Source organism: Oncorhynchus kisutch, linkage group LG15 (genome assembly GCF_002021735.2).
Source record: "Oncorhynchus kisutch isolate 150728-3 linkage group LG15, Okis_V2, whole genome shotgun sequence".
In the NCBI taxonomy this organism is placed as follows: domain Eukaryota; kingdom Metazoa; phylum Chordata; class Actinopteri; order Salmoniformes; family Salmonidae; genus Oncorhynchus; species Oncorhynchus kisutch.
In genome coordinates, this window is record NC_034188.2 from 38,235,574 (window position 1) to 38,263,332 (window position 27,759).

At 42.1% G+C, this 27,759-nt stretch overlaps 1 protein-coding gene across 1 annotated transcript in view; it reads right to left on the reverse strand.

The window, feature by feature from the left end:
- Positions 1-27,759, reverse strand: part of LOC109905275 (neuronal membrane glycoprotein M6-a) — a 40,902-nt gene that overhangs the window by 2,926 nt on the left and 10,217 nt on the right. Inside the window, exons 2-6 of the mRNA XM_020502558.2 lie at positions 13,153-13,345; positions 1,911-2,067; positions 1,267-1,420; positions 915-991; positions 578-643 (exon numbers count right to left, since the gene is read on the reverse strand). Of these exons, the coding sequence (XP_020358147.1) occupies positions 578-643; positions 915-991; positions 1,267-1,420; positions 1,911-2,067; positions 13,153-13,345 (647 nt within the window). The remainder of the gene's footprint in view (positions 1-577; positions 644-914; positions 992-1,266; positions 1,421-1,910; positions 2,068-13,152; positions 13,346-27,759) is intronic.

The window sequence follows — 27,759 nt, forward strand, 5'->3', positions numbered from 1 at the left end:
TAGTTAAATGTTGCGCTGCACTTTGCACCATCATCATTGACTAACGACCACATTCCCTCTCTTAGAAAATGGCCACTCACAAATGACTGAGTGATGTTTTCACCAAGCTCTGGACCTTTCTTCTCCCAGTTTCCATGACAACGCTGTGACATGCCTTGCATCTCTGAGAGAGCGAAAAATCTTCCCTCTCTACTCCGCCAAATACAGTCTCACTAGCCATTCCCACACGCATATAGCAAAACATAGATTTTTTACTGTAGCTATAGAAATGAACCCAGTTAACGCTTGTGTTTGACCTATTATTGTCATATATAAAATGGCCACGTCAAATCAAAACCGTGTACTTCCATTTGTAAGCCTATAGACTAGTTCAATAAAACAGACATATCTGATTCATATTTTCTCACATGAGGAACATGAGATATAATCTATACAGCGTCTTGTGCAGATGTCAGCGGTTCATACAAATGGCGTGGTCCATTAGATGTGATATTGCCCGCCAAATGGATATGAATCAACGCTGTAATGTCAGATGTATCAACAGAGATAGTACAAGTAGCTGGTTTTTGTGTCTCACCATAGCAATGACAGCTGCTCCAGCACCAGCCAGGGCACAAATGAACAGGTGGAATGTCATGTCCAGCTGTATTAAAGACAAAGGAGAGGAGATGTTAGTCAGGCTTCCCCGTGAAACTCACCTTTTACTTTGGGGTCAAATGAATTACTTGAAAAAGCAAAAGCAAAAAATGGGAATGTTTTAAAATGCATGGTTATTATGGCTTTCAAACGTCAATATTTCAATATGACTTGAGATGTTTTATTACTTTTGAAGCAAGAATCACATACTGCATAAACAAACATATACTGTACTCACATGGTATGTCAATGTTTGTCAAGTGTTTTATTTGATATACCTCATTTGATTCACACATCTTGTAAAACTTCTCAGAACCAGCGCATACAGTTTTCCCCTCCCCAATTGGCACAATACCTGAAAGGAGAGGAGAACAAAGGCCACTTAGATATTTGCACCTGTTATTTCCACTGCGGCAAATACAAGACCAAAATCAAACTAAACCATGAAGCAGTCCTTTACACATCATGCCCCCCACCAAAGCTATGTTTCCCCTTTTACAACCCATTTCTGTGCAACAGTAACAACACTTAGTAAATCTGTCCATTAGTAGCCCACCCCATGGACAATACTGTATGTAGGAAAAAATCCCAGAGAGAAGCATCAGACCAAGCTATATCCTGATTTTGTACCATACTGGCGCGGGTCCAAGCACAGAGTGGCTCCCTCCAAGATGGTGGTGTTTTGGCAAATGCTCCAGATGTTGAAGTACATGAAGACGGGGAGGGAGGTGAACGCTGTCACCCCAAGCCAAGCCAACATGAAGATGTACGTCAGCATGATGAACTGAGACAGATAGAGGAGACTCATCAGAATCCAGGTTGCATTTGTTATACCGTGCTCCAAAGCACGATTTAGGAACAACATTGTCGTCCCACCAATTTCCTATCAGGATTTATTGAGACAGAGTCTGTATCGGTGTTTCCCAAACATCACCTCAGGTACTACCCATTCCACTTACAGGTATTTGAGCTATTCCAGTACTAGCACACCTATAATTCAATTCATCATGGACTTGATGATTGGCCACTTGAAACAAGTGTGCCAGTACTGGAATAGAAAGTGGAATGGATGGGGCTACTCAAAAGACATTTGGGAAACATTATGCCCATTAACCTCTAAATTATGACAATAATTGTGATATATGGCAAAACAATTTTAAAAGCTACTTTGCCCCTAAGGGCCATCGCATTACATACAGGTCATTCATATAAAACATTACGAGATACTCTTGAATGTCAATAAACCTTTCATTCAGAGAACAGTTATCCCTTACCCAAGCACTGACGCAACGTCCACAGGTGGTGATCTTGAAGTCTCCATACAGGTCCTTGATGGCTCCGCTGGTAAAGAAGCCCTCCACCATCAACAGAATGCCATAGACAAAGAACGCTGAGGCGATGCCATAGATCACATACTTGATTATGTCAATCCTAGAGGGAAAAGGGCAAATGTGTACTTTTATTATACAGTAATTATACAAGTGACTTATTCTCCCCCACAATGAAATCGGGGAGGGGACAGTGGATCTGTTCTCACACGAGATATCTCAGACAACACTGGACTGATTTTGACAAAACTTGGGTGAATGACCTGGGTGTCTTGCCATAGAGATTCGTATTCTACAAAATTTCACTGATTGGAAAAAGATGGGTGCTATAGTACTCAACTGAAATTCCAAAATCACACTGATTGGCCCAAGGGAGGGCGCTATAGTAATCAACGGAAAAATCCAACTTTGAACAAGCATGTCTCCTGTCATGTTTGAGCTATTGTCATGGAAATGTTCATATACAATACCATTCAAAAGTTTGGACACACCTATTCATTCAAGGGTTTTCCTGTATTTGTACTATTTTCCACATTGTAGAAAAATTGTAAAGACATCAAATCTATGAAATAACACACATGGAATCAGTTTGTAACCCAAAAATTGTTAAGCAAATCAAAAGATATTTTAGATTTTTCAAAGTAGCCACCCTTTGCCTTGATGACCACTTTGCACACTCTAGGTATTCTCTCAACCAGCTTCACCTGGAATGCTTTTCCAACAGTCTTGAAGGAGTTCCCATATACGTGACCCATTTCAGGAAACTAGGCGTATGTCACGGGTCACTACTTCACAGGAAAGTCTTTTTTTTGTTTTGTTATCAAAATATATTTTGGGGTAGAAATGCCTTCTCGAAACGTGAACTTTCATGTGTTTAAAAACAAACTTGTATGCCATCTGTAAATACGAGTAAAATTGTTAACTTACAAGCCTAGTTGGTTAAAACACAGAAAAAGGGAGCAACCTTCCTGCTAGCCATGATTGGCTGAGATAAAGAGTGGGCTGGACATGCCGAGAGATGAGTTTGGATTGGTCTGCCATATAGCACGCTTCTGTCTATTTGAGCTGGTCAATATATGTAATTATTCCTGTCTAACGCAGTTTTTAGTGTATTGTGTAGTAAAACTTAACAAAAGACATCATTGCAATAGAATGTCACTGCAACAACTGTTTCAGAACACTCTCGTCTGCGGATGACTGCCTTGCCTGGTTCACCAATTACTTTGCAGACAGAGTTCAGTGTGTCAAATCGGAGGGCATGCTGTCCGGTCCTCTGGCAGTCTCTATGGGGGTGCCACAGGGTTCAATTCTCGGGCCGACTCTTTTCTCTGTGTATATCAATGATGTTGCTCTTGCTGCGGGCGATTCCCTGATCCACCTCTACGCAGACGACACCATTCTATATACTTTCGGCCCGTCCTTGGACACTGTGCTATCTAACCTCCAAACAAGCTTCAATGCCATACAACACTCCTTCCGTGGCCACCAACTGCTCTTAAACGCTAGTAAAACCAAATGCATGCTTTTCAACCGGTCGCTGCCTGCACCTGCATGCCCGACTAGCATCACCACCCTGGATGGTTCCGACCTAGAATATGTCTATAAGTACCTAGGTGTCTGGCTAGACTGCAAACTCTCCTTCCAGACTCATATCAAACATCTCCAATCGAAAATCAAATCAAGAGTCGGCTTTCTATTCCGCAACAAAGCCTCCTTCACTCACGCCGCCAAGCTTACCCTAGTAAAACTGACTATCCTACCGATCCTCGACTTCGGCGATGTCATCTACAAAATGGCTTTCAACACTCTACTCAGCAAACTGGATGCAGTCTATCACAGTGCCATCCGTTTTGTCACTAAAGCACCTTATACCACCCACCACTGCGACTTGTATGCTCTAGTCGGCTGGCCCTCGCTACATATTCGTCGCCAGACCCACTGGCTCCAGGTCATCTACAAGTCCATGCTAGGTAAAGCTCCGCCTTATCTCAGCTCACTGGTCACGATGGCAACACCCATCCGTAGCACGCGCTCCAGCAGGTGTATCTCACTGATCATCCCTAAAGCCAACACCTCATTTGGCCGCCTTTCGTTCCAGTACTCTGCTGCCTGTGACTGGAACGAATTGCAAAAATCGCTGAAGTTGGAGACTTTTATCTCCCTCACCAACTTCAAACATCAGCTATCTGAGCAGCTAACCGATCGCTGCAGCTGTACATAGTCTATTGGTAAATAGCCCACCCTTTTCACCTACCTCATCCCCATACTGTTTTTATTTATTTACTTTTCTGTTCTTCTGCACACCAATATCTCTACCTGTACATGACCATCTGATCATTTATCACTCCAGTGTTAATCTGCAAAATTGTAATTATTTGCCTACCTCCTCATGCCTTTTGCACACATTGTATATAGACCCCCCCTTTGTTTTCTACTGTGTTATTGACTTGTTAATTGTTTACTCCATGTGTAACTCTTTGTTGTATGCTCACACTGCTATGCTTTATCTTGGCCAGGTCGCAGTTGCAAATGAGAACTTGTTCTCAACTAGTCTACCTGGTTAAATAAAGGTGAAATAAAAAAATAAAAGTGTGCCAGAGTGCTGAATAACTGATGAATTTATGTTGGAATGTACAGTACCAGTCTGAAGTTTGCACACACCTACTCATTCACAGTTTTTTTTTTTTTAACCATCTTTTACCATTCAATCATGGTTGAATAATAGTGAAAAGATCAACACTATGAAATAACATGGAATCATGTAGTAACCCAAAAAGTGTTAACAAATCAAAATATACTTTATATTTAAGATTCTTCCACCCTTTGCCTTGATGACAGCTTTGCACTCTTGGAATTCTCTCAACCAGCATCACCTGGAATGCTTTCCCAACATTCTTCAAGGAGTTCCCACATATGATGAGCACTTGTTGGCTGCTTTTCCTTCACTTTGCGGTCCAACTCATCCCAAACCATCTCAATTGGGTTGACGTCGGGTGATTGTGGAGGCCAGGTCATCTGATGCAGCACTCCATCCCTCTTCGTCTTGGTCAAATAGCCCTTACACAGTCCTCACACAACATTGCACATTTGCATTCATTGTGTTACTCGTACTTTGACATATATAATAAATTCATTTCAAACTTCTTTTCATTATTGACTCAATAAGAAATCAAAAACCTTGGTTAATTGTTAAAACAATAGTATTGCTGACATAAGCCTAATTATTAACAGAAATGTGCATGAATTAGATATTCCCAACTCACTTTTTTTGCAAGTACTTGATAATAATTTAAAGTGAGTAATCAAACAGTCAAATAATTTCAAATGCCTTTAAAGCGTTTTACATGCCTTCTGTACAGACACCGTTTGCATAAGTGTAAATGATAGACAACAATGAATCAATTGTTCTCCTTTATTTAACCAGGCAGGCCAGTAGAGAACAAGTTCTCATTTACAACTGCGACCCGGCTAGGATAAAGCAAAGCAGTGCGACAAAAACAACACAGAGTTACATATAAACAAACGTACAGTCAATAACACAATAGAAAAATCTATGTACAGTGTGTGCAAATGTAGAAGAGTAGGGAGGTAAGGCAATAAACAGGCCACAGAGGTGAAATAATTACAATTTAGCATTAACACTGGAGTGATATATGTGCACATGATGATGTGCAAGTAGAGATACTTGGGTGCAAAAGAGCAAGAGGATAAATAACAATATGGGTATGAGGTAGTTGGGTGTGCTATTTACAGATTGGCTGTGTACAGGTACAGTGATCAGTAAGCTGCTCTGACAGCTGATGCTGAAAAACGTCTTAGGGCTGCAATCCCGTTAACGGGATCGATATGACAACAGCCAGTGAAAGTGCAGGGTGCCAAATTCAAAACAACAGAAATCTCATAATTAAAATTCCTCAAACATACATGTTACATCTTATACCTTTTTAAAGGTAATCGTGTTGTTAATCCCACCACAGTGTCCGATTTCAAATAGGCTTTACAGCGAAAGTTGACAAATATGTAGTGAGGGCTGGCACACGAGAGTATACAGTTCGCAGTGGTGGGTAGAATATGGGGCTTTGGTTACAAAACAGATGGCACTGTGATAGACTATATCCAGTTTGCTGATTAGAGGCAATTTTGTAAATGACATCGGATAGTCAGTTTTACGAGAGTATTATTGGCAGCATGAGTGAAGGAGGCTTTGTTGCGAAATAGGAAGCCGATTCTAGATTTAATTTTGGATTGGAGATGCTTAATGTGAGTCTGGAAGGAGAGTTTACAGTCTAACCAGACACCTAGGTATCTTCTTAAGGATAGCCCCCTTTTTTTATGCTGTCTTTCAAACCTACAAACAAGCTTCAATGCCATACAACACTCCTTCCGTGGCCTCCAACTGCTTTTAAATGCTTGTAAAACTAAATGCATGCTCTTCAACAGATTGTTGCACACACCCGCCCGCACGACTAGCATCACTACTCTGGACGGTTCTGACTTAGAATATGTGGACAACTACAAATACGTATTTAATTAAGGATCGGCATCCCATCAACGGGACAGTTGTAAATCATTCAGCGCATTATGTCAAGATCGCAAATTTTAGAGTAAGAACAAATGTCGGTACTCAGAAGTGTCTTATATCGGCTGAAAGCTTAAATTCTTGTTAATTTTAACTGCACTGTCCAATTTATGCTATTATTTGAGGAGAGCTCCTAATAATAAAACAGTTTTTTCACCGCAATAGGTTTGATAAATGTGTACTTACATTCTGAAATCTTGCTCTGAATTATCATCCAAAGGGTCCCAGAGATAACATGAAGTGTTGTTTTGTTAGATAAAATCCTTTTTCATATCCTAAATAGGTCCATATAGCATGCACTATCGATTTTGTATTTCCACTGCAAAGAAAGGAATCTGTGAAAATCTCATCCTAAACTTTGTTTCAACGAGTCAAATCAAATTTGTACCTATTCCTCAGAGATCCTAGAAGGTAACAAGACTTCACTATTTCATTAGGGGTGTAGTATATCATATAGGGACCATATTTGTTCAGAGAGCGACGCCTTCATGGCATGCCGATGACGGTTGCAGGCATCTCTTGAACGACTGTATCTTGGTCAAGTAAGCACCAATCGTGGTCTAACAAAGCTAGCTAGATAGCCAATGAGCTGGGCTTTATGGGAGTAAACTGTTTTTATGTTGTAAAATGTAGCTTCTTACCTTGTACGACACCATGCCTTTTCATTTTGGACAAAAAATATAAGGATATTCAGGGTTATGAAGTTATGAAACTGGTTGTTTTGCAAATTTTGAACTTATAATATGACTACTAATACTTGGAAAACTAAATCAAAGTCCAAGTATAAAGATTTGACGATATTCTTGCAGAAAAATGGAATATGAATGCGAATGTCTGCTAAACAATTTGCCCAAATGTACATGTGGACTTCACACTAAAAGTCTTGAGGATCAATCATACTCCAGGTTATCAATTTGAAACTTTGCACATACACTGCTGCCATCTTGTGGACACTATCGGAATTGTAACCAGGGTGATGGAAATAACAGTGACCTTTCTCTTGCATTTCAAAGATGGTGGTAAAAAAAACACCAGTTCATTTTTTCTTTGTATTTTCTTCTACCAGTTCTATTGTGTTATATTCTCCTACATTCATTTCACATTTACATAAACTTCAAAGTGTTTCATTTCAACTGGTACCAAGAATATGCATATCCTTGCTTCAGGGCCTGAGCTACAGGCAGTTAGATTTGGGTATGTAATTTAGACAAAAAAACTAACATTTTAAAGGGGGCTATCCCTAAGAAGTTTTTAATACAGTGTCCAAAGAATGGCCAGATGTATACAGAATGGTGTCGTCAGCGTAGAGGTGGATCAGACAATCACCAGCAGCAAGAGCGGCATCATTGATGTATACAGAGAAAAGAGTTGGCCCGAGAACTGAACCCTGTGGCACCCCCATTGAACCCTGTGGCACCCCCAGCTTTCAAATCTTTGGGGATCTCAGACTATATGAAAGAGAGGAGGAACAGGCTGGTAATAGGGGTTGCAACAATTTTGGCTGATCATTTTATAAAGAGAGGTTCCAGATTGTTTCCATGGTCGTTTGGGCACAGACATGGATAGTATGACAGAACTCTGCAGGCTATCTCTGCAGCAGATAACCCGAAGAATTTTATTAAGGCTTTACTCACTACCGGAGCTGTAATCCTTCTCAGAGGAATGGCCTCGGGGTATCTTGTAGCCATACACATTATCGTTAACAAAAACTGGTTACCCGATTTTGTCTTCGGTAACAGTCCGACACAATCAACCACCACATGCTCGAATGGTTCACCTATGACAGGTATGGGACAAAGAGGAGCGGGAGGAATAACCTGATTTGGTTTTCCTGTTATCTGACATGTGTGGCATGTCCGACAGAACTGAGCCACATCTTGTTTTAAACCCGGCCAAAAGAAATGTCGAAGGATCCGATCATACATTTTTGTGATTCCTAAATGACCAGACCACTGGTGATCATGAGCAAGGGATAACACATTTTGTCGAAAGGCTGTAGGAATCACTATTTGGTAAACAGCATTCCAATCTCCATCCGCGTCAACATGGGATTTCCATTTACGCATGAGGAGATTACCATCAATGAAGTAAGCCACGTTCTTCATCTTCACATCTTCCAATGAGACAACACTAGAAAAACATTTAGCAAGCTTGTCGTCAACCTTTTGGTTAGCAATCAGCTGCTCACGAGTGACTGGTAACTGTATTGCATCAGCAACAAGAATCTTTGATTCTTTCCTGGGCTGTTTGTCAGAGGTGATCAGCTTCTCAGAGGTATCACACAATCCATCTTCTTGATCAACCTCTTTGAACAGAACAGTGTTCGACAAATCTATCACGTCACCCTCTTATAGTGCCTGAGCACGAGTGACAGCACAAGCGGGGAACACATGTGGATAACTTTGTGCCAGCTCATTCGAGAGAGAGTGGTCACTTTTATCCAATACTTCCAATACGGGTACTACCTTTCCTCCGGCAATATCGTTACCCATTATAAAGGTCACACCTTTCACTGGCAACATAGGACGTACCCCCACTCTGAATATTCCACTGATTAACTCAGAGTGTACTTTCACAAAGTGCAATGGCACTGGGACAAAACCCATTTCAATACCCTGCACTAACACACTGGAACCACAGTATGTATCGTCAGATAAGGGCAACACATCAGACGTTATAAACGACTGCGCCGCACCAGTATCTCTAAGGATTTTAACCGGACGCTGAGACGCTTCGTCATTCGTTAGGGACACAAACCCCTCGAAAATGAATGGTTCATAACTGCGGTCGGGGACTGAGATTTTCAAACTGCAGTTACCCTGAGGCACCTGTTTTGTTGCAGACCTCTCAACCGTACGAATTAGAGCAACACCTGTTGGTGGCTTGGCACGAAGAGGCATCCCTTGTTTGCGTTTAAGCAGAAAGCAATCATTAATCATATGTCCTACTTTATGACAATAGAAACAGGGACGCTCATTCTTCTGGCGTGCTTGATATACTACTGCTGGCCGACTAGGGCTAAAGGTAGGAAACTCAGTGGCTCTACTCTCAGTTTGAGCCGAAAACACACTCTTGTGCGTCAACACAAACTCGTCTGCCAACACAGACGCTTCTGCCAGGGAGGATACTTTCTGTTCGTTTAGATAAACTACAATGCGTTCGGGTAAGCAATTTTTAAACTCTTCCAACAAGATTAACTCCCGGAGAGAGTTGAAATCATTTACCTTACTAGCAGCATGCCATTTATCAAACAGATTTCCCTTGTCTCTAGCAAATTCCACATAAGTCTTACTAGAAGACTTTCTATGAGACCTAAATCTCTGTCGATATGCCTCAGGCACAAGCTCATAGGCACGAAGAACAGTAGCTTTGACCACTTCATAATTCAAACTGTCCTCTAGAGGTAGCGCTGACAAAACCTCTTGGGCTTTACCAGTTAATTTACACTGAAGTAATAGACACCATACCTCTTCAGGCCATTTCAATGCTACGGCTATACGCTCAAATACACAAAAATAGGAGTCAACCTCTGACTCTCTGAACAAAGGTACTAAGGCAATCTGCCTACTAATGTCAAACGTGTTTGAGGACACAGCAGGTGAGGACGGTTCACAAACAGGCACAGTAGGAACGAAGGCTAGCCTTGCTGTCTCTGCCTCCAGCTTTTTCTGCCTCAATTTTATACATCTCCAACTGGAGAGTCTCTCGCCTAATTTGGGCTCTCTCTTCCACCTCCAGTTGGAACTGTGCTAAACGGACATCCCTCCTGGCATCACCATTTGACAGTGGGGAGAGTGGATCAAAACGGGACAATGTGGCTGGTGTTTTAGCCTCTCCCTCATTATCAGACACCAATGGGCTTACAGGAGCAGCAACATCCCCTACAGGGGTAGTACACTCAGGCAGCGGTAACACAAGCACCTGCTCTTCCAACAATACATTTAATACTAGCTGTTTAACCTCCGCCTTAACTAAACTATGCGGAATCGATACTGAATAATGGTCAGCCAAGGTCATTAAATCAACTCTACAACATTTGTCAAAAACCTCCCACGAAGGGTTATCCAAAAAGGATTTCAAATCAAAAGTAGTCATTTTACACTACTTCACAAGTGCCAAAGAAAATAGCAAACACTAATGCTACTTCAGCTATGACGCTCAACACTGAACTATACCACTACAACAATCTACATGAGCGGCATGGGTGTCAGTTATGACGTATCCCGGATGAGGCTCCACTTATGTTACGAATCCCTTTTGACCCGACAGTCTAGGGGGGATGATAATGAGACCCGTAACATAACTCATGCAAATTATAATTGTGACAAAGTAAAAGTGTGAACGAAATAACCAGGACAACTGAAATCTACCGTCAAACTCAAAGTTTATTTATAAACACACGGTAATGGGGGGAGCAGGAAAAGGGGCTGACCTGGACCCAAGGAAAGAAACAATAAATATACAAAAACACCCCTAAGCTAGACTAGCCTACTTTAACAACAGCTAACTAACTAACCAAAAATACAGTGGGTGGTCCGCCCAGTTCTAACTAGTGTATTTAACAAAGTTCACCTACGGGTAGTGTATGCCCATGGGCGACTTGTCTTGGTTTCCCCCTTTTCCAACCAGCAACAAACAAACACCATAACCAAAAACAATACTCACAGGTGATGACAAAGTGCTATGAGGTGCTCAAACAAAAGAGAGGTTAAGACACAAAGCGAGAGTGAAACACAGAGACCTACAGACATGGCATTTACAGAGAGATTGAGCTATAGAGCAAACAAATGATGGGGTTTTTAAACCATGGGGAAGGAACTGTGATAGGGTAGGAAATAGGAGGAGGTGTGTCTTCTGATTGATGATTGATTGTTGACTGATTGGGGAGTGATGATTTTCACCTGTGAGGGGAGAAGGAGAGAAAAGAAACACAGGATACACACACACACAGGATAACTGTATCCGTAACACCGATGATGCTGTGACGCACTGCCCCAGACAATGACGGACCCTCCACCTCCAAATCGATCCCACTCCAGAGTACAGACCTCTGTGTAACGCTCATTCCTTTGACGATAAACCCAAATCCGACCAACTCCCCTGGTGAAACAAAACCGCGACTCGTCAGTGAAGAGCACTTTTTGCCAGTCCTGTCTGGTCCAGCGATGGTGGGTTTGTGCCCATAGGCAACATTGTTACCGGTGATGTCTGGTGAAGACCTGCCTTACAACAGGCCTACAAGCCCTCAGACCAGCCTCAGTCCAGTCCTCAGTCCAGCCTATTGCGGACATTCTGAACACTGATGGAGGGATTGTGCATTCCTGGTGTAACTCGGGCAGTTGTTGTTGCCATCCTGTACCTGTCCCGCAGGTGTGATGTTAGGATGTACCGATCCTGTGCAGATGTTGTTACACATTGTCTGCCACTGCGAGGATGATCAGCTGTCCGTCCTGTCTCCCTGTAGCGCTGTCTCAGGCGTCTCACAGTACGGACATTGCAATGTATCGCCCTGACCACACCTGCAGTCCTCATGCCTCTTTGCAGCATGCCTAAGGCAAGTTCACGCAGATGAGCAGAGACCCTGGGCATCTTTCTTTTGGTGTTCTCAGATTCAGTAGAAAGGCCTCTTTAGTGTCCTAAATGTTCATAACTGTGACTTTAATTGCCTACCGTCTGTAAGCTGTTAGTCTTAAAGACCGTTCCACAGGTGCATGTTGATTAATTGTTTGTGGTTCATTGAAGCATAGGAAACAATGAAAATCTGTGAAGTTATTTGGATTTTTAGGAATTATCTTTGAAAGACAGGGTCCTGAAAAAGGATGTTTCTTGTTTGGCTGAATTTAGTTAGCTGGCTAGCTTCTGATGGGGGTTCCGGTTCTAAAGTATTAAAATAGCAGATCCGTACCACATTGGGTGAGGCGGGTTGCAGGAGAGTATATTCAGTCCGTAGATGGAAAGTGACATTAAAATACATGCATAAGAAATTAAAATATATATGAAGAAAACGATGTAAACACGGGACAGGACTGGACAAGACAAATACACACGTCTGACTGTTACCCCATCTTGGAAGTTATCAATGTAATGATGTCACAGTCAATTCATTGAGATCAACCATTATGTTACTATCAGTATAGTCCGACAAGACTACTATCAGTATAAATGTCTGCCCATAAAATCTAATCCTTTTTTATATAAATGCATCTCCCTTTCAAGCAGTATAGTCCATTCTCTAACAAACCGGCCATAGTCAGCTATCAACTTAAAATTTCTGGCAAAGAGAAACATTTTTTTTTTCTCTCTCTCTTTCATTAATCCATAAATCCACACAACATAATTTGGAATAATTGTCACTAATTTGAACAAGAAGGAGCGCTACATCATTCGTGGGCGGACATGTTTGTAGACTTGTTTGAGACAGTGTTCTTTTACCAGAATACAATGTTTGTCTTTTCTGCCCCGTCTGCAACTACTGTACATTTAGGTTCCTTAATGTAAGGTTCCTCAAAGTACATAGCAGCTACTTGGTATAGGAGTAACTTTCAGTTGGTACACAGCAGTACATCTTGAATGTTTCCAGTGTAGCTCCTAGGTGTGTAGCTTACTCACATGGTGAACACGTCCAAGGAATCCACGGGTCCCCGGACCACCTCAAAGTAGTTCTGCAGGATGGTGACGGTCCCGGAGAGGGCCTCGTGCCCGCAGCCGCAGAACAGTGCCACCCCAGCATACAGAAGGATGGTAGCGATGAGCGACGGGTACGGGATGCCACCCAGGCATTTGATGCAGCACTCCAGGCATCCTGAGCACACACAGAGACGTGAGACAGAGAAGGTCAGAAATCACTCATGAAAGATTAAAGAGAATTGTCACTATATACAGTACATCACAGCCATGGGAGAACAGAAGGTTGGAGAAAAACATTTGAGAGTATTTGTTGAGAGTGCTGGACAATAATCTTGATAGGAATCAATCAGACTAAGCTGGGGTCAGTTCAAGGCCTTTTATTGACCACGACAACAACTCAAATGTTGTTATGATAGTTGGTAAACATAGTAGTAGTTACCATAATCAATATAGTAACTGTTTTTAAACATAAAAATTATGTGACTGGGTGGCACACTTCATGGGGTTTCGACACAGGAGATTCTTCATCTAAGAACAATGTGGTACAGTATGGTATCTTTATACACAGTGGTCATCCTCTACACATTGGTGGTGAACTGCAGTCTAGGTCCAGAAATTGATATACAGGTTAGTATGAGGAATGAGATGAACTCAATGGAACCCCTACTGAACCCAGCAAAGCTCTGGTGCAGTTTACCCTTTCAGCCTGAGCCATAGGTGAAGTCTGACCTCTAGGCATTCAGGCCTTCCACTCTGTCTGGCCACACATCCCATGGGATCAGGGGAAATAGTTAATAGAGTTCTCCGTTCCTCAGTCTGTGTCTTTGTGTATGTGAATGGAATGGAATGGAAGGATGTATTTGACTGGATTATTGTGTTTCATATTAGGAAAGCATCACACACCCATTTAAATGTTCCTGTATGTTGGTGCTTGTGTACGTATCTGGACAGTGAGTTAATTCTATGAGTAATGGCTGCTATGCCAACATACTCTACAAATACATTTTGTACATGCATAGCTTTCTTTCAGGCTAATGCAATATGCATCAGGTTTGTCCCATTTCAATTTTATTAGTGAACCTCACTCTTTCACGGTCAGATATAAACGGATATTGAGTCAAATAGTATTTCCTCTCCTCCCACTGCACTCTGAAATATGCTCCCCAAATCAATGAACAGCGCTATTGAAATGCACAAATGTAATTTCACGCTCATATGACTGGAGCATTTCCTTCAGTGCATCTACATCACTTGATGAACTCTTCCCCATTCATCCTTATTCAATCCCCGCTCACGTTTCCCATTCAAAAAGAAAAAGTCTATAAACCAAGCCGAGTCCATTTTTATTGTAATTATCAAAGATACCAATCAATTGCATCTCCATCATCGCAGCCAGGCAATCATTTCCTCTATCACGCCTTGTGTTGAGCTTCCCTTTCTCTGTGATGCGAACGCAATAGCCCTCTTCTTCCTCCCTCCTCCACGCTCTGCTTATGTTTCTATACAGACTGTGAATGGAATACCAAGTAGTCTAGCTAGCTACCTCCGCCACAGCCTGCTAGGTTGGGGAGGGCTGAGCGTCTCAGACTGATCCTCATCCTAGGCTAGCCTATCTGCATCCTCGCAGTTGTAATCCAATGCCAGCCTGTATCGTCTTGTCGTCATGGCCGATTCACATCATTTCACAGCTATGACATCTCTATTTAGTGGCTCTCTTCACTTTATTGACTCATGTCATGTTCGTTAAAATGGTTTTATTAGGCTTTTGCATTATTCAGATATGTCACCCATAATTGGAGGACACATTTATTTGAGCTGGATTTTAAAAGGGTAATCTGAAACTTTGTTATGCTTTACACTAAGTTGTGTCTATTTATCATTACAAACCATTAGTATGTTAAACTACACAGGTTTAAAATAGGAACCTACGGTAAACATATATATAATATATATATATATATATAAAAAAACATCCTGTGGCGGACTGCAATAGCATCGAATAGTCCCCGTGATATGCAACTGTTCAGGGAAGTCCGGAACCAATACACGCAGTCAGTCAGGAAAGCTAAGGCCAGCTTCTTCAGGCAGAAGTTTGCATCCTGTAGCTCCAACTCCAAAAAGTTCTGGGACACCGTGAAGTCCATGGAGAACAAGAGCACCTCCTCCCAGCTGCCCACTGCACTGAGGCTAGGTAACACGGTCACCACTGATAAATCCATGATTATCGAAAACTTCAATAAGCATTTCTCAACGGCTGGCCATGCCTTCCGCCTGGCTACTTCAACCTCGGCCAACAGCTCCGCCCCCCCCCCCGCAGCTCCTCGCCCAAGCCTCTCCAGGTTCTCCTTTAACCAAATCCAGATAGCAGATGTTCTGAAAGAGCTGCAAAACCTGGACCCGTACAAATCAGCTGGGCTTGACAATCTGGACCCTCTATTTCTGAAACTATCTGCCACCATTGTCGCAACCCCTATTACCAGCCTGTTCAAACTCTCTTTCATATCGTCTGAGATCCCCAAGGATTGGAAAGCTGCCGCAGTCATCCCCCTCTTCAAAGGGGGAGACACCCTGGACCCAAACTGTTACAGACCTATATCCATCCTGCCCTGCCTATCTAAGGTCTTCGAAAGCCAAGTCAACAAACAGGTCACTGACCATCTCGAATCCCACCGTACCTTCTCCGCTGTGCAATCTGGTTTCCGAGCCGGTCATGGGTGCACCTCAGCCACACTCAAGGTACTCAACGATATCATAACCGCCATCGATAAAAGACAGTACTGTGCAGCCGTCTTCATCGACCTTGCCAAGGCTTTCGACTCTGTCAATCACCATATTCTTATCGGCAGACTCAGGAGCCTCGGTTTTTCGGATGACTGCCTTGCCTGGTTCACCAATTACTTTGCAGACAGAGTTCAGTGCGTCAAATCGGAGGGCATGCTGTCTGGTCCTCTGGCAGTCTCTATGGGGGTGCCACCACAGGGTTCAATTCTCGGGCCGACTCTTTTCTCTGTGTATATCAATGATGTTGCTCTTGCTGCGGGCGATTCCCTGATCCACCTCTACGCAGACGACACCATTCTATATACTTTCGGCCCGTCTTTGGACACTGTGCTATCTAACCTCCAAACAAGCTTCAATGCCATACAACACTCCTTCCGTGGCCTCCAACTGCTCTTAAACGCTAGTAAAACCAAATGCATGCTTTTCAACCGGTCGCTGCCTGCACCCGCATGCCCGACTAGCATCACCACCCTGGATGGTTCCGACCTAGAATATGTGGACGTCTATAAGTACCTAGGTGTCTGGCTAGACTGCAAACTCTCCTTCCAGACTCATATCAAACATCTCCAATCGAAAATCAAATCAAGAGTCGGCTTTCTATTCCGCAACAAAGCCTCCTTCACTCACGCCGCCAAGCTTACCCTAGTAAAACTGACTATCCTACCGATCCTCGACTTCGGCGATGTCATCTACAAAATGGCTTCCAACACTCTACTCAGCAAACTGGATGCACTTTATCACAGTGCCATCCGTTTTGTCACTAAAGCACCTTATACCACCCACCACTGCGACTTGTATGCTCTAGTCGGCTGGCCCTCGCTACATATTCGTCGCCAGACCCACTGGCTCCAGGTCATCTACAAGTCCATGCTAGGTAAAGCTCCGCCTTATCTCAGCTCACTGGTCACGATGGCAACACCCATCCGTAGCACGCGCTCCAGCAGGTGTATCTCACTGATCATCCCTATAGCCAACACCTCATTTGGCTGCCTTTCGTTCCAGTACTCTGCTGCCTGTGACTGGAACGAATTGCAAAAATCGCTGAAGTTGGAGACTTTTATCTCCCTCACCAACTTCAAACATCAGCTATCTGAGCAGCTAACCGATCGCTGCAGGTGTACATAGTCTATTGGTAAATAGCCCACCCTTTTTCACCTACCTCATCCCCATACTGTTTTTATTGATTTACTTTTTTGCTCTTTTTCACACCAATATCTCTACCTGTACATGACCATCTGATCATTCATCACTCCAGTGTTAATCTGCAAAATTGTAATTATTTGCCTACCTCCTCATGCCTTTTGCACACATTGTATATAGACTCCCCCTTTGTTTTCTACTGTGTTATTGACTTGTTAATTGTTTACTCCATGTGTAACTCTTTGTTGTCTGCTCACACTGCTATGCTTTATCTTGGCCAGGTCGCAGTTGCAAATGAGAACTTGTTCTCAACTAGCCTACCTGGTTAAATAGAGGTTAAATAAAATTTCAAAAAATATATATATAATATATATAATATATGTATTATATTATATTATATATTATGTATAATATATATATATATATATTGTAACAACCCTGGGTTTATATACTGTATATCTATATATATATATATATATATATATATATATATATATATATATATATATAAATGTTTGTCTTCTTTTCATAACTTAGATATTTTTTGGCATAGCTTGGCTTTCACACTTCCATTGCAGAAACGTTGAAAGAATTCACATTAGTGTTGATGTATACGCCTGCCATTGGAATCAATAATGAAACACCGTGGCTGCGTATGACTGGACAGAGTTAATAGGCGGTGGTGGGATTTATGGATCACTAGCCCCGACAAATACTGTTGTAATATCCCTGGGACCTGACAATGAAGACTAAAGCTATATGGGATCGTGTTGCCATGGCAACTGGGGCGGATATGGGTTGATCACACCAAACTCTGTCTCGAGGGATAGGGAATTCATGATTGGCAGGTAATTGAGGTTACGGTATGCTTTGTCAGTATAAAGGCAATTGATGGTATCATATAATGACAAGGATCGGTAGCAAATTCGCATTAGACCAATAGGCCAATAATAAACAGTATGTCATCAATATATTGTATAAATCATTTCAACGACCGTATGTATGACCAAAAGTTAATATGGCCATATTTGCATTACTCATTCAATATTTATAGGTGAAGGAGATACCATATCTTGGCATTAACACAGATTTCCATGGCACTTTTGTCTTCTAACAAGTTTTCAATCTCAACAACTCTCCACTGGAAAACAACAGCTACTCCTCCCATCATCACAGTCTAATTTCACAGCACTACATTGATCTTGAGCTCCCTGACTCAAATCTTTGTGTGTTGATGCTATGCTAGGGAAAATGACAAACTAGTGTGAATTGACTGAAAGAGCCACTGGACGCTTTCTTCATAATTGAGCAAGGCAGCACAGTAACAGCACAGCAGAGCGCCAGCCACTTCCATCCGTTATTCCACGGCGGCTGCATTGGTGTTACATTACCTGGGATGAGAAAGATCCCTGTTGAATGAGCTGCCACTGCGGTTCCAATTGATCGTGCTCACAGTGAAAGAGGATTAGGTGTGTTGTTGTTGGGTATCAACTGGCCAAGGTCAGTTTAGGTGCACTGTAAAAACGCTTCCCTGTAAAGCTAGAGCATTATAAATGCGCCAGAGTTGCCATCTTAATGCTGTAATTTTGCTTTACAGCGAATATGCTGTATTCTATTATACAGTACTATTTTCCTTAGTAAAAACATATTACAGCATCCCTGCTGTAAGTGTTTTGGGTATATGTTATGAAAAGGAGCATTCACTCTCTCTAGCGATGTATTTAGCAAGAAACCGAGGTTTGCTAGCCTACTGTAGGTACCAGTCTGTTTGTGCCATCATGACACTTCTTGCTACTCCTTGTCATGCCAAAACTGAGAGCAGCTACAGTGTTGCTTGAAGACAAGTTAAATTAACTGTTACATCTGTTTTTACAGATTGGCCAAAGGTGGATAACGGTTAACAATGACATATATTGTATTTTATAGCCTACTTAACTCATATTTATAAATCAAATCAAATCAAATTGTATTTGTCACATGCCGCAAGTTCAACAGGTACAGTGAAATGCTTACTTACAAGTCATAACCAACAATGCAGTTTAAAAAAATAACAATAATAAAAAATACCTAAAAATATAAAATAAAATAAGAATAAGAAATAAAAGTAAGAAATAGTTAAAGAGCAGCAGTAAAATAACAACAGCGATGCTAAATACAGGGGGTACCGGTACAGTCAATGTGCGGGGGCACCGGATAGTCGAGGTAATTGAGGTAATATGTACATGTAGATATAGTTATTAAAGTGACTATGCATACACAATAACAGAGAGTAGCAGCAGTGTTAAAGAGGCGGGGGGGCATAGCAAATAATCTAGGGGTCTGAAGAAGGTTTTATGACCCCTCACGCCCCTGGTAAATCTCAGGCCACAGACAAATTCCTTTGTCCTGTTACTATGGAGAACCAGCCTCAGAACATTAAACATGAAATAAAGGGACTTTGGAACCATGGTTTCCGTCCGCCACAATGGTGGTCATGACGACAGATGGAATATGAAAATGTATGTCATTTTTGTTTTGTTATTAAAGGTTAATAGATGACGTTATTACGAAAACATTGTAACGGGAAGAGTTTTCCTAGTATATGTTTGATGTTTATACATTGTACGTTGTGTGGAAAATTTCCAAATCAAAGGGAATGTTTTGGTAAAGATGAAATGTGAAGTTAGTTGTCTACAATTGGATTTGAGAAAAACCTAGACCTTGCTCTTAATTTGGTACGCCCAGAGAATTGCCCTAAAGGCGGTTACACCCACTTCTGACACGAGGGTATAAAACCTGTGAGTAAAGAATTTAGAGATAAGACTATATGTCCCAAGCTGCAGCCAAGGTCTAAAAAGTCAACGAACCCAGAACGAAACACAAGTCTGAAGACAAAGAAATATTTTTCTACCCAAGCTACGGATGAGTAGCTGTGTCTAAGCGGGGGAATTCAAGCCGGACTCCCTAGCATCCAATCCCAGGGAATCATGGTATCTAAACGGTTTCATTCCTATGCTGTGAGCTCTGAGCTACAGAGCTGTCTGTTCTCAGAAGACCCCTTCCAGAGTAAGGGTGAGGGAACAGACTCCTAAGCCAAAAGAACACTGACATCGTGAGGACGACCAGAAAGGTGCGCCGGAGAAGTGCTTCACCTGAACGGTCCACGCAGAGAATCCTCTGAGATCTTCCCCACGTAATTACATCATCATATTCTGACCCATAAGAGTGGCAGTTTGGGGCAAGGCTAGGATTAGAATAGCATAGCTGACAAATTCACCGCAATGTATATTTCTCTCATGTACTTACTTTTTCCTCTCTCTCTTTGAAATCCCCATTTTGGGTAACACGCGCCATAGTGTGTTTGCCCGTTATACTAAGTTCTCATCAATAGCCTATAATGTGTTTTGTCTATGTGTATCTTTTATTATCATTTTAGCTTTCTAGTAAATAAACTAAGATTGGGTCCGTGCAGATTTACGGACTATATGACATTCAGAACTAGATTGTAGAGGTAACTGGTTAATTAGAGGCTGTTGTAAAATCGATATTCTGATATTCTTTGAGTTAATTTGGGTAATAGAAACTCAATAAAAACTAGTTTTCCCATGGTGCCCCAGGTTAATGAGTTAATAATTGCTTGATTTAGTTAATCACGCAATTAGAAACTTTTAATCATTTGATGAGCAACAGTTGTCATATTAACTAATACAACGTCACGACAGGGGTGTGCTCAGTCCTCCTTTTCCTGTAGTCCACAATCAACTCCTTTGTCTTGATCACGTTGAGGGAGAGGTTGTTGTCCTCGCACCACACGGTCAGGTTTCTGACCTCCTCCCTATAGGCTGTATCATCGTTGTCGGTGATCAGCCCTACCACTGTTGTGTCATTGACAAACTTGATGATGGTGTTGGAGTCGTGCCTGGCCGTGCAGTCATGAGTGAACAGGGAGTACAGGAGGGGACTGAGCACGCATCCCTGACGGGCCCCCGTGTTGAGGATCAGCATGGCAGATGTGTTGTTACCTACCCTTACCACCTGGGTGCGGCCCGTCAGGAAGTCCAGGATCCAGTTGCAGAGGGAGGTGTTTAGTCCCAGAGTCCATAGCTTAGTGATGAGCTTTGAGGGCACTATGGTGTTGAACGCTGAGCTGTAGTCAATGAATAACATTCTCACATGGGTATTCCTTTTGCCCAGGTGGGAAAGGGCAGTGTGGACTGCAATAGAGATTGCATCATCTGTGGATCTGTTAGGGAAGTATGCAAATTGGAGTGGATCTAGAGTTTCTGGGATAATGATGTTGATGTGAGCCATGACCAGCCTGGAATCCTGGCGAAACTGCCATGTCATATTTCAACAACAAAGAAGTTAATGCCAACAACAAAATCTTTTTTTGTCCCTCTGACATCAATGCATGCGGATAGAACAGCAGCATATGTATGGGAGAGTGGTGGAAATAAAACAAATTGGCTACAAAGTGTAAATAGGATCATTTTGGCCATAAAGTCAGTCCCGTCAAAAACAAAGTTTGTAACAGTGCGTCCAAATGAGTAATTGAAGGTTGGGTTTGGATTATAATTATCTCAACAAATCATGCCCCTTTTCGCCAAGCTCCACAAAGGGGCATGTCCACGTCAACTTTGCTTCCCCGTTGACTGGGGATCTGTTGTTTCATCACCCCCAACCAACGCGTACAAAGGACCACTGCCGTTTGAGACTGAAAAGCCCTACATGGAGGATGAACAGCCAACAACTATGGTTGGAGCCTGTCATGATGCGGAATAGGTTGTTGGAGTTTGTTGGTCCCCAGTGGTGGTGAGTATACCAGCAGCTAGACCATAGATTGCTGGTCATGTATTTGGTCATTTTATACACCTGTCAGCAACGGGTGTAGCTGAAATAGCCAAATTCACTAATTTGTCCACATACTTTGGTATATATAGTTTATTTTTTACGAATTCTGCCAGTAACAGTAATGGCAACATTGACATTTAAAATAAATTTGACACCTGTCAGCAACGGGTGTAGCTGAAATAGCCAAATTCCCTAATTTGTCCACATACTTTTGTATATATAGTGTATTTTTTACGAATTCTGCCAGTAACAGTAATGGCAACATTGACATTTAAAATAAATTTGACCACATCATATGGAAAAGTTGTTTCATACTAATTATTTGCCTACTTGTCATCATATTTCCATGCCACTGCAACTTAGTGAAATTTAGACTAAACAGTCACCAGCATCTGAGGTGCAACCCATGTCTATGGCACAAATAAATATTGGATGCAGCTATGGTGGTACTAGCTTACTCATGTCTGACTACTATTCAACAGTGTACTAACTAGCAGCAACAAAACACAAACCAACCCAGGGCCATAGCAAAACATATCACAGTTGGTTGCATACTGTAACGTATTCACTGGCCTGAATCTAATTCAATCTGGAGCCAGTCAGTCTACATCTGGCATTATGGTCAGATTTGCCAAATGGAGGGTGAGGGAGAGCTTTGTATCCGTCTCTGTGTGTGGAGAAGTAGTGGTCTAGAGTTTTTTTCCTCTGCTTGCACATGTGACATGCTGGTAGAAATGAGGTAAAACGGATTTAAGTTTGCCTGCATTAAAGTCCACGGCCACAAGGAGCGCCGCTTCTGGATGAGCATTTTCTTGTTTGCTTATGGCCTTATACAGCTCGTTGAGTGCGGGCTTCGTGCCAGCATCGGTCTGTGGTGGTAAATAGATGGCTACGATTAATATAGATGAGAACTCTTTTGGTTGATAGTGTGCACGTTGGCCAATAATATGGAGGGTGGTGGTGGTTTACCTACTCGTTGGCAAATTCTTACAAGGCACTCCCCCTTTTTCTCCTTCTTTTCTTCACACAGGTGACTGGGATTTGGACCTTGTCTTGACATAGCAGTATATCCTTCGCATCTGACTCATTTAAGAAAAAATCTTTGTCCAGTTTGAGGTGAGTAATCTCTGTTCTGATGTCCAGAATATCTTTTCGGTCATAAGGGACAGTAGCAGCAACATTATGTACCAAATTAGTTACAAACAATGGGAAAAAACTAACAAAATAGCACAGTTGGTTTGGAGCCAATAAAAAATATGAGACACCACACAGGACGGTGTGACCACTCTGACATGTTTCCAAGGTAGCCCTATTACCACAAGATAAAATGCCGATAGCTATTGAATCGGCTGGGAATTACAATGAAAGATGAAATGTGGACATTGTTATATTAGCAGAACACTACTTCTATGGTATTATGTAAGGGTTGTTTATTCTACATGGATCTGTTACAACATTTGACAGTTATCAAAACACTTAGATTAGAATATCTACATAAATTCAGCAATTGCATTCTTCTCATATTACACTATAGGCTACTGACCTATTCAAAGCTTCCTTTGGCATCTCACCATACATCTGCCTGAAGTTATTGAACTAAACTTGCAGGAGGTTTGTTTGTTCTGCAGGCAAGGTTCTGACAGATGGGTGTGTCCTGGTGATGAAAAGGACACACCCAAGAAACACCCACATCAAACCACACCCCCAAGCCAAACAGCTGTATAATGATGTATAATTACTTAGGTGTTGCCAGCTGTGGGCATGTGGGCCGGATTAAAATGAACCCAACCCAACCCAAGGAACACTGTTACGCTACCTTTCATTCCGTGACATATAGTACCAGTCAAAAGTTTGGACACACCTACTCATTCTAGGGTTTTTCTTTAATTTGACAATTTTACACATTGTAGACTAACAGTGAAGACATCAAAACTTTGAAATAACACCTGGAATCACGTAGTAACCAATCACATAGTTAAACAAATCCTAAAATATTTTATAGAAGCCATCCTATGCCTTGATGACAGCTTTGCACACTCTTGGCATTCTCTCAAGCAGCTTCACCTGGAATGCTTTTCCAACAGTCTTGAAGGAGTTCCCACAAATGCTGAGCACTTGTTGGTGGCTGCTTTTCCTTTCCTCTGCGGTCCAACTCATCCCAAAAGATCTCAATTGGGTTAAGTTCGGGTGATCTTTGAGGCCAGGTCATCTGATGCAGCACTACATCACTCTCCTCCTTGGAAAAATATCCCTTACACAACCTGGAGGTGTGTTGGGTCATTGGCCTGTTGAAAAACAAATGATAGTCCCACTAAGCACAAACCAGGTGGGATGGTATATCGCTGCAAAATGCTGTGGTAGCCATGCTGGTTAAGTGTGCCTTGAATTCTAAATAAATCACTGACAGTGTCACCAGCAAAGCACCCCCACACCATCACACCTCCTCCTCCATGCTTCACGGTGGGAACCACACATGCGGAGATCATTAGTTCCCCTACTCTGCATCTCACAAAGACACAGCGGTTGGAACCAAATATCTCAAATTTTGACAGATCAAAGGACAGATTTCCACCGGTCTAATGTCCTTTACTCATTCTTCTTGGCCGGAGCACGTCTCATTTTCTTATTGGTGTCCTTTAGTAGTGGTTTCTTTGAAGCAATTCGACTATGAAGGCCTGATTCACACTGATTCACACAGATGATGTTGAGATGTGTCTGTTACTTGAATTCTGTGAAGCATTTATTTGGGCTGCAAGTTCTGAGACTGAACTTATCCTCTGCAGTAGTGGTAACTCTGGGTCTTCCTTTCCTGTGGCTGTCCTCATGAGAGTCAGTTTCATCATTGCGCTTGATGGTTTATGCGACTGGACTTGAAGAAACTTTAAAAGTTCTTGAAATTTTCCGCATTGACTGACCTTCATGTCTTAAAGTGTTGATTGTCTGTAATTTCTCTTTGCTTATTTGAGCTGTTCTTGCCATAATATGGACTTGGTCTTTTACCAAATAGGGCTGTCTTCTATATATCCCCCCTACCGAGCTTCTACACCTGCATTGCTTGAGTTTGGGGTTTTAGGCTGGGTTTCTGTACAGCACTTTGAGGTATCAGCTGATGTACAAAGGGCTATATAAATACATTTGATTTGATTTGATTACCTTGTCACAACACAACTGATTGGCTCAAATGCAATAATTTCCACAAATTAACTTTTAACAAGGCACACATGTTAATTGAAATGCATTCCAGGTGACTACCTCATGAAGCTGGTTGAGAGAATACCAAGAGTGTGCAAAGCTGTCATCAAGGCAAAGGGCAGTTACTTTGAAGAATCTGAAATATACAATACATTTAGTTTTGTATATCACTTTTTTGGTTACAACATGATTCAATGTGTGTTATTTCATAGTTTTGATGTCTTCACTATTATTCTACAATGTGGAATATTAAAAATAAAGAAAAACCCTTGAATGAGTAGGTGTGTCCAAACTTTTGACTGGTACTGTATATATATGTTGTCTAACTTCTCGCAAATCTCAGTTTTGGAAGAGACTGACTTTATGACCAAAATTATCCTATTTACTCTTTGTAGTACATTTTCACTCTAGAATAAATGTTCCTGACTCATATCGATGACACTAAGGTCATTTTCAAAACGAGGGGGCTATCGCTCTTTAAAGGGATAGTGGGAGATTCTGGTAGACTTCCAGTCATTGTGCTTATGCTAGTTAGCATTGACTCGCAAAACTACCAACAACTTCCTTCAAACTGCACATAGAGACATAAAAAATGTTATCCGTGAGTTCATCTAACTCATCTGCTTAATTGTCAGAATCTTGCACTATCCCTTTAAATGATGATCATACTATGCTCTTGAACTTTATTGTATGAAACCTTTTAATTAGGACACCATTACATATAAAATGAACTTACTACAGTACATAAAAACATGGCTACACATGGAGAAGCTTTAAGCTATAAATAAATGCTGAATCAAGAGACAGGCTCCACCTTCAATTGACCCTTCGCTATGCCCTGTCCCAGAATTTGGAGCAACCAATTGCAACATTCTGGTGGATAGCCTGTTGCAGACAGTCTGAGCACTGATCGAGGGATTGTGTGTTCCTGGTGTAACTAGGGCAGTTGTTGTTGAACTCCTGTACCTGTCCCGCAGGTGTGATGTTCAGTTATACCGATCCTGTGCAGGTGTTGTTACACGTGGTCTGCCACTGTGAGGACGATCAGTTGTCCGTCCTGTCTCCCTGTCCTGTCCGTCCTGTCTCCCTGTAGCATGTTCTCACAGTAAGAACATTGCAATGTATTGCCCTGACCATACCTGCAGTCCTCATGCCTCCTTGCAGCATGCCTAGGGCACGTTCGCACAGATGAACAGGGACCATGGGCATCTTTCTTTTGGTGTTTTTCAGATTCAGTAGAAAGGCCTTTTTAGTGTACTAAGTTTTCATAACTGTGACCTTAATTGCCTACCGTCTGTAAGCTGTTAGTGTCTTAACAACCCTTCCACAGGTGCATGTTTATTAATTGTTCATGGTTCATTGAACAAGCATGGGAAACAGTGTGTAAACCCTTTACAATGAAGATCTATGAAGTTATTTGGATTTTTACGAATTATCCTTGAAAGACAGGGTCCTGAAAAAGGGACGATTCCTGTTTAGATGAGTTTATATTATGAATACAACTTTCGTCTGCTGTCGACATCAGGATATGATCTGAGAGCAAGTTAACTCCAAAAGTGGTTAATAGCTTTGACTGTATGCAGTCCACCACAAAATACCCAAGAATCTTCTGATTAGCAAGGGGTAGTCTGTGTTTAATTTCACTGTGTAATACAACCTCATTTTGAGATCATTGAAGCGGTTTTAGTAGTTTGAGTGAGGAATTGGGTTTCAGAGGGAAATCTTGTCTGACGCTGCAACAGTAACCAAGGGGGGCGGGCTTAGAGAAGGATCAATTGTCTCCCGCACAAAAAGCCCCTCTTCAAAAATGTAAGCCTGTAATTTGGTCGTGACCCATCTCTCCAGTCCAATCAACAGCAGGCGTCTCTCTCTAATACAAAGAGAAAGGACACCCCCCTCCCATACCCCCTCCCCATTCCCACCTCTCTCCCATCTGTCTGCATCATGTCCGACAGTCAAAAGGGGTACACAGACACACACACAAATGCACATAGGCACACAAACGTGCACGCATGCACAAACCCATATAAATGGTTGAGGTTGCCATCATATAATGGTCACCTCTCATAAAACATTGATGATGCAAAGTTTGATGATGAAGAGGTGAGGAGGGGGGGGGGGGGCAGAGGGAGATCTTGAGAGAGAAGGAAAGAGAATACATAAGAGAAAGCAAATGAGTGTGGTTGGAGTGGCTTGTGGTGTACATAAGGTACATTTGCGCATTTATTGTTCACTAGATCTGGAAGCCTGGAGACTTACACTAAGCAGTGGGGGGTATGGTTGGATGTTTTAGTCTGTGAATGTCGGAAGAGTACGTGTCTCCACGCTCGCTTTCCCGATACCGTTAGTTCGGCCTCTTCCCCTGCCTGGAGCATGCAGGTTTTCAGAGCTCTCCCCGTCCCTTATTACTCTGCGCATGTTTAATCAACCAGTATGGTTGCCATGTCAACCACGGTGCAAAATCTGAGAATAGACAAGGGTACTTCAGAGCTGTGACCCAGTTACTGTGTGTCAACAAATTCACTAGGACAATGGTGAATGAGACTCATTACACAGATAACCCTCTGGGGTGAAGTACAGTGCAGGCCCAGGTCAGATCTGAAAGCCCAGGCATTGGTTTTGAAAGGGACTGAATTAATCAAGACC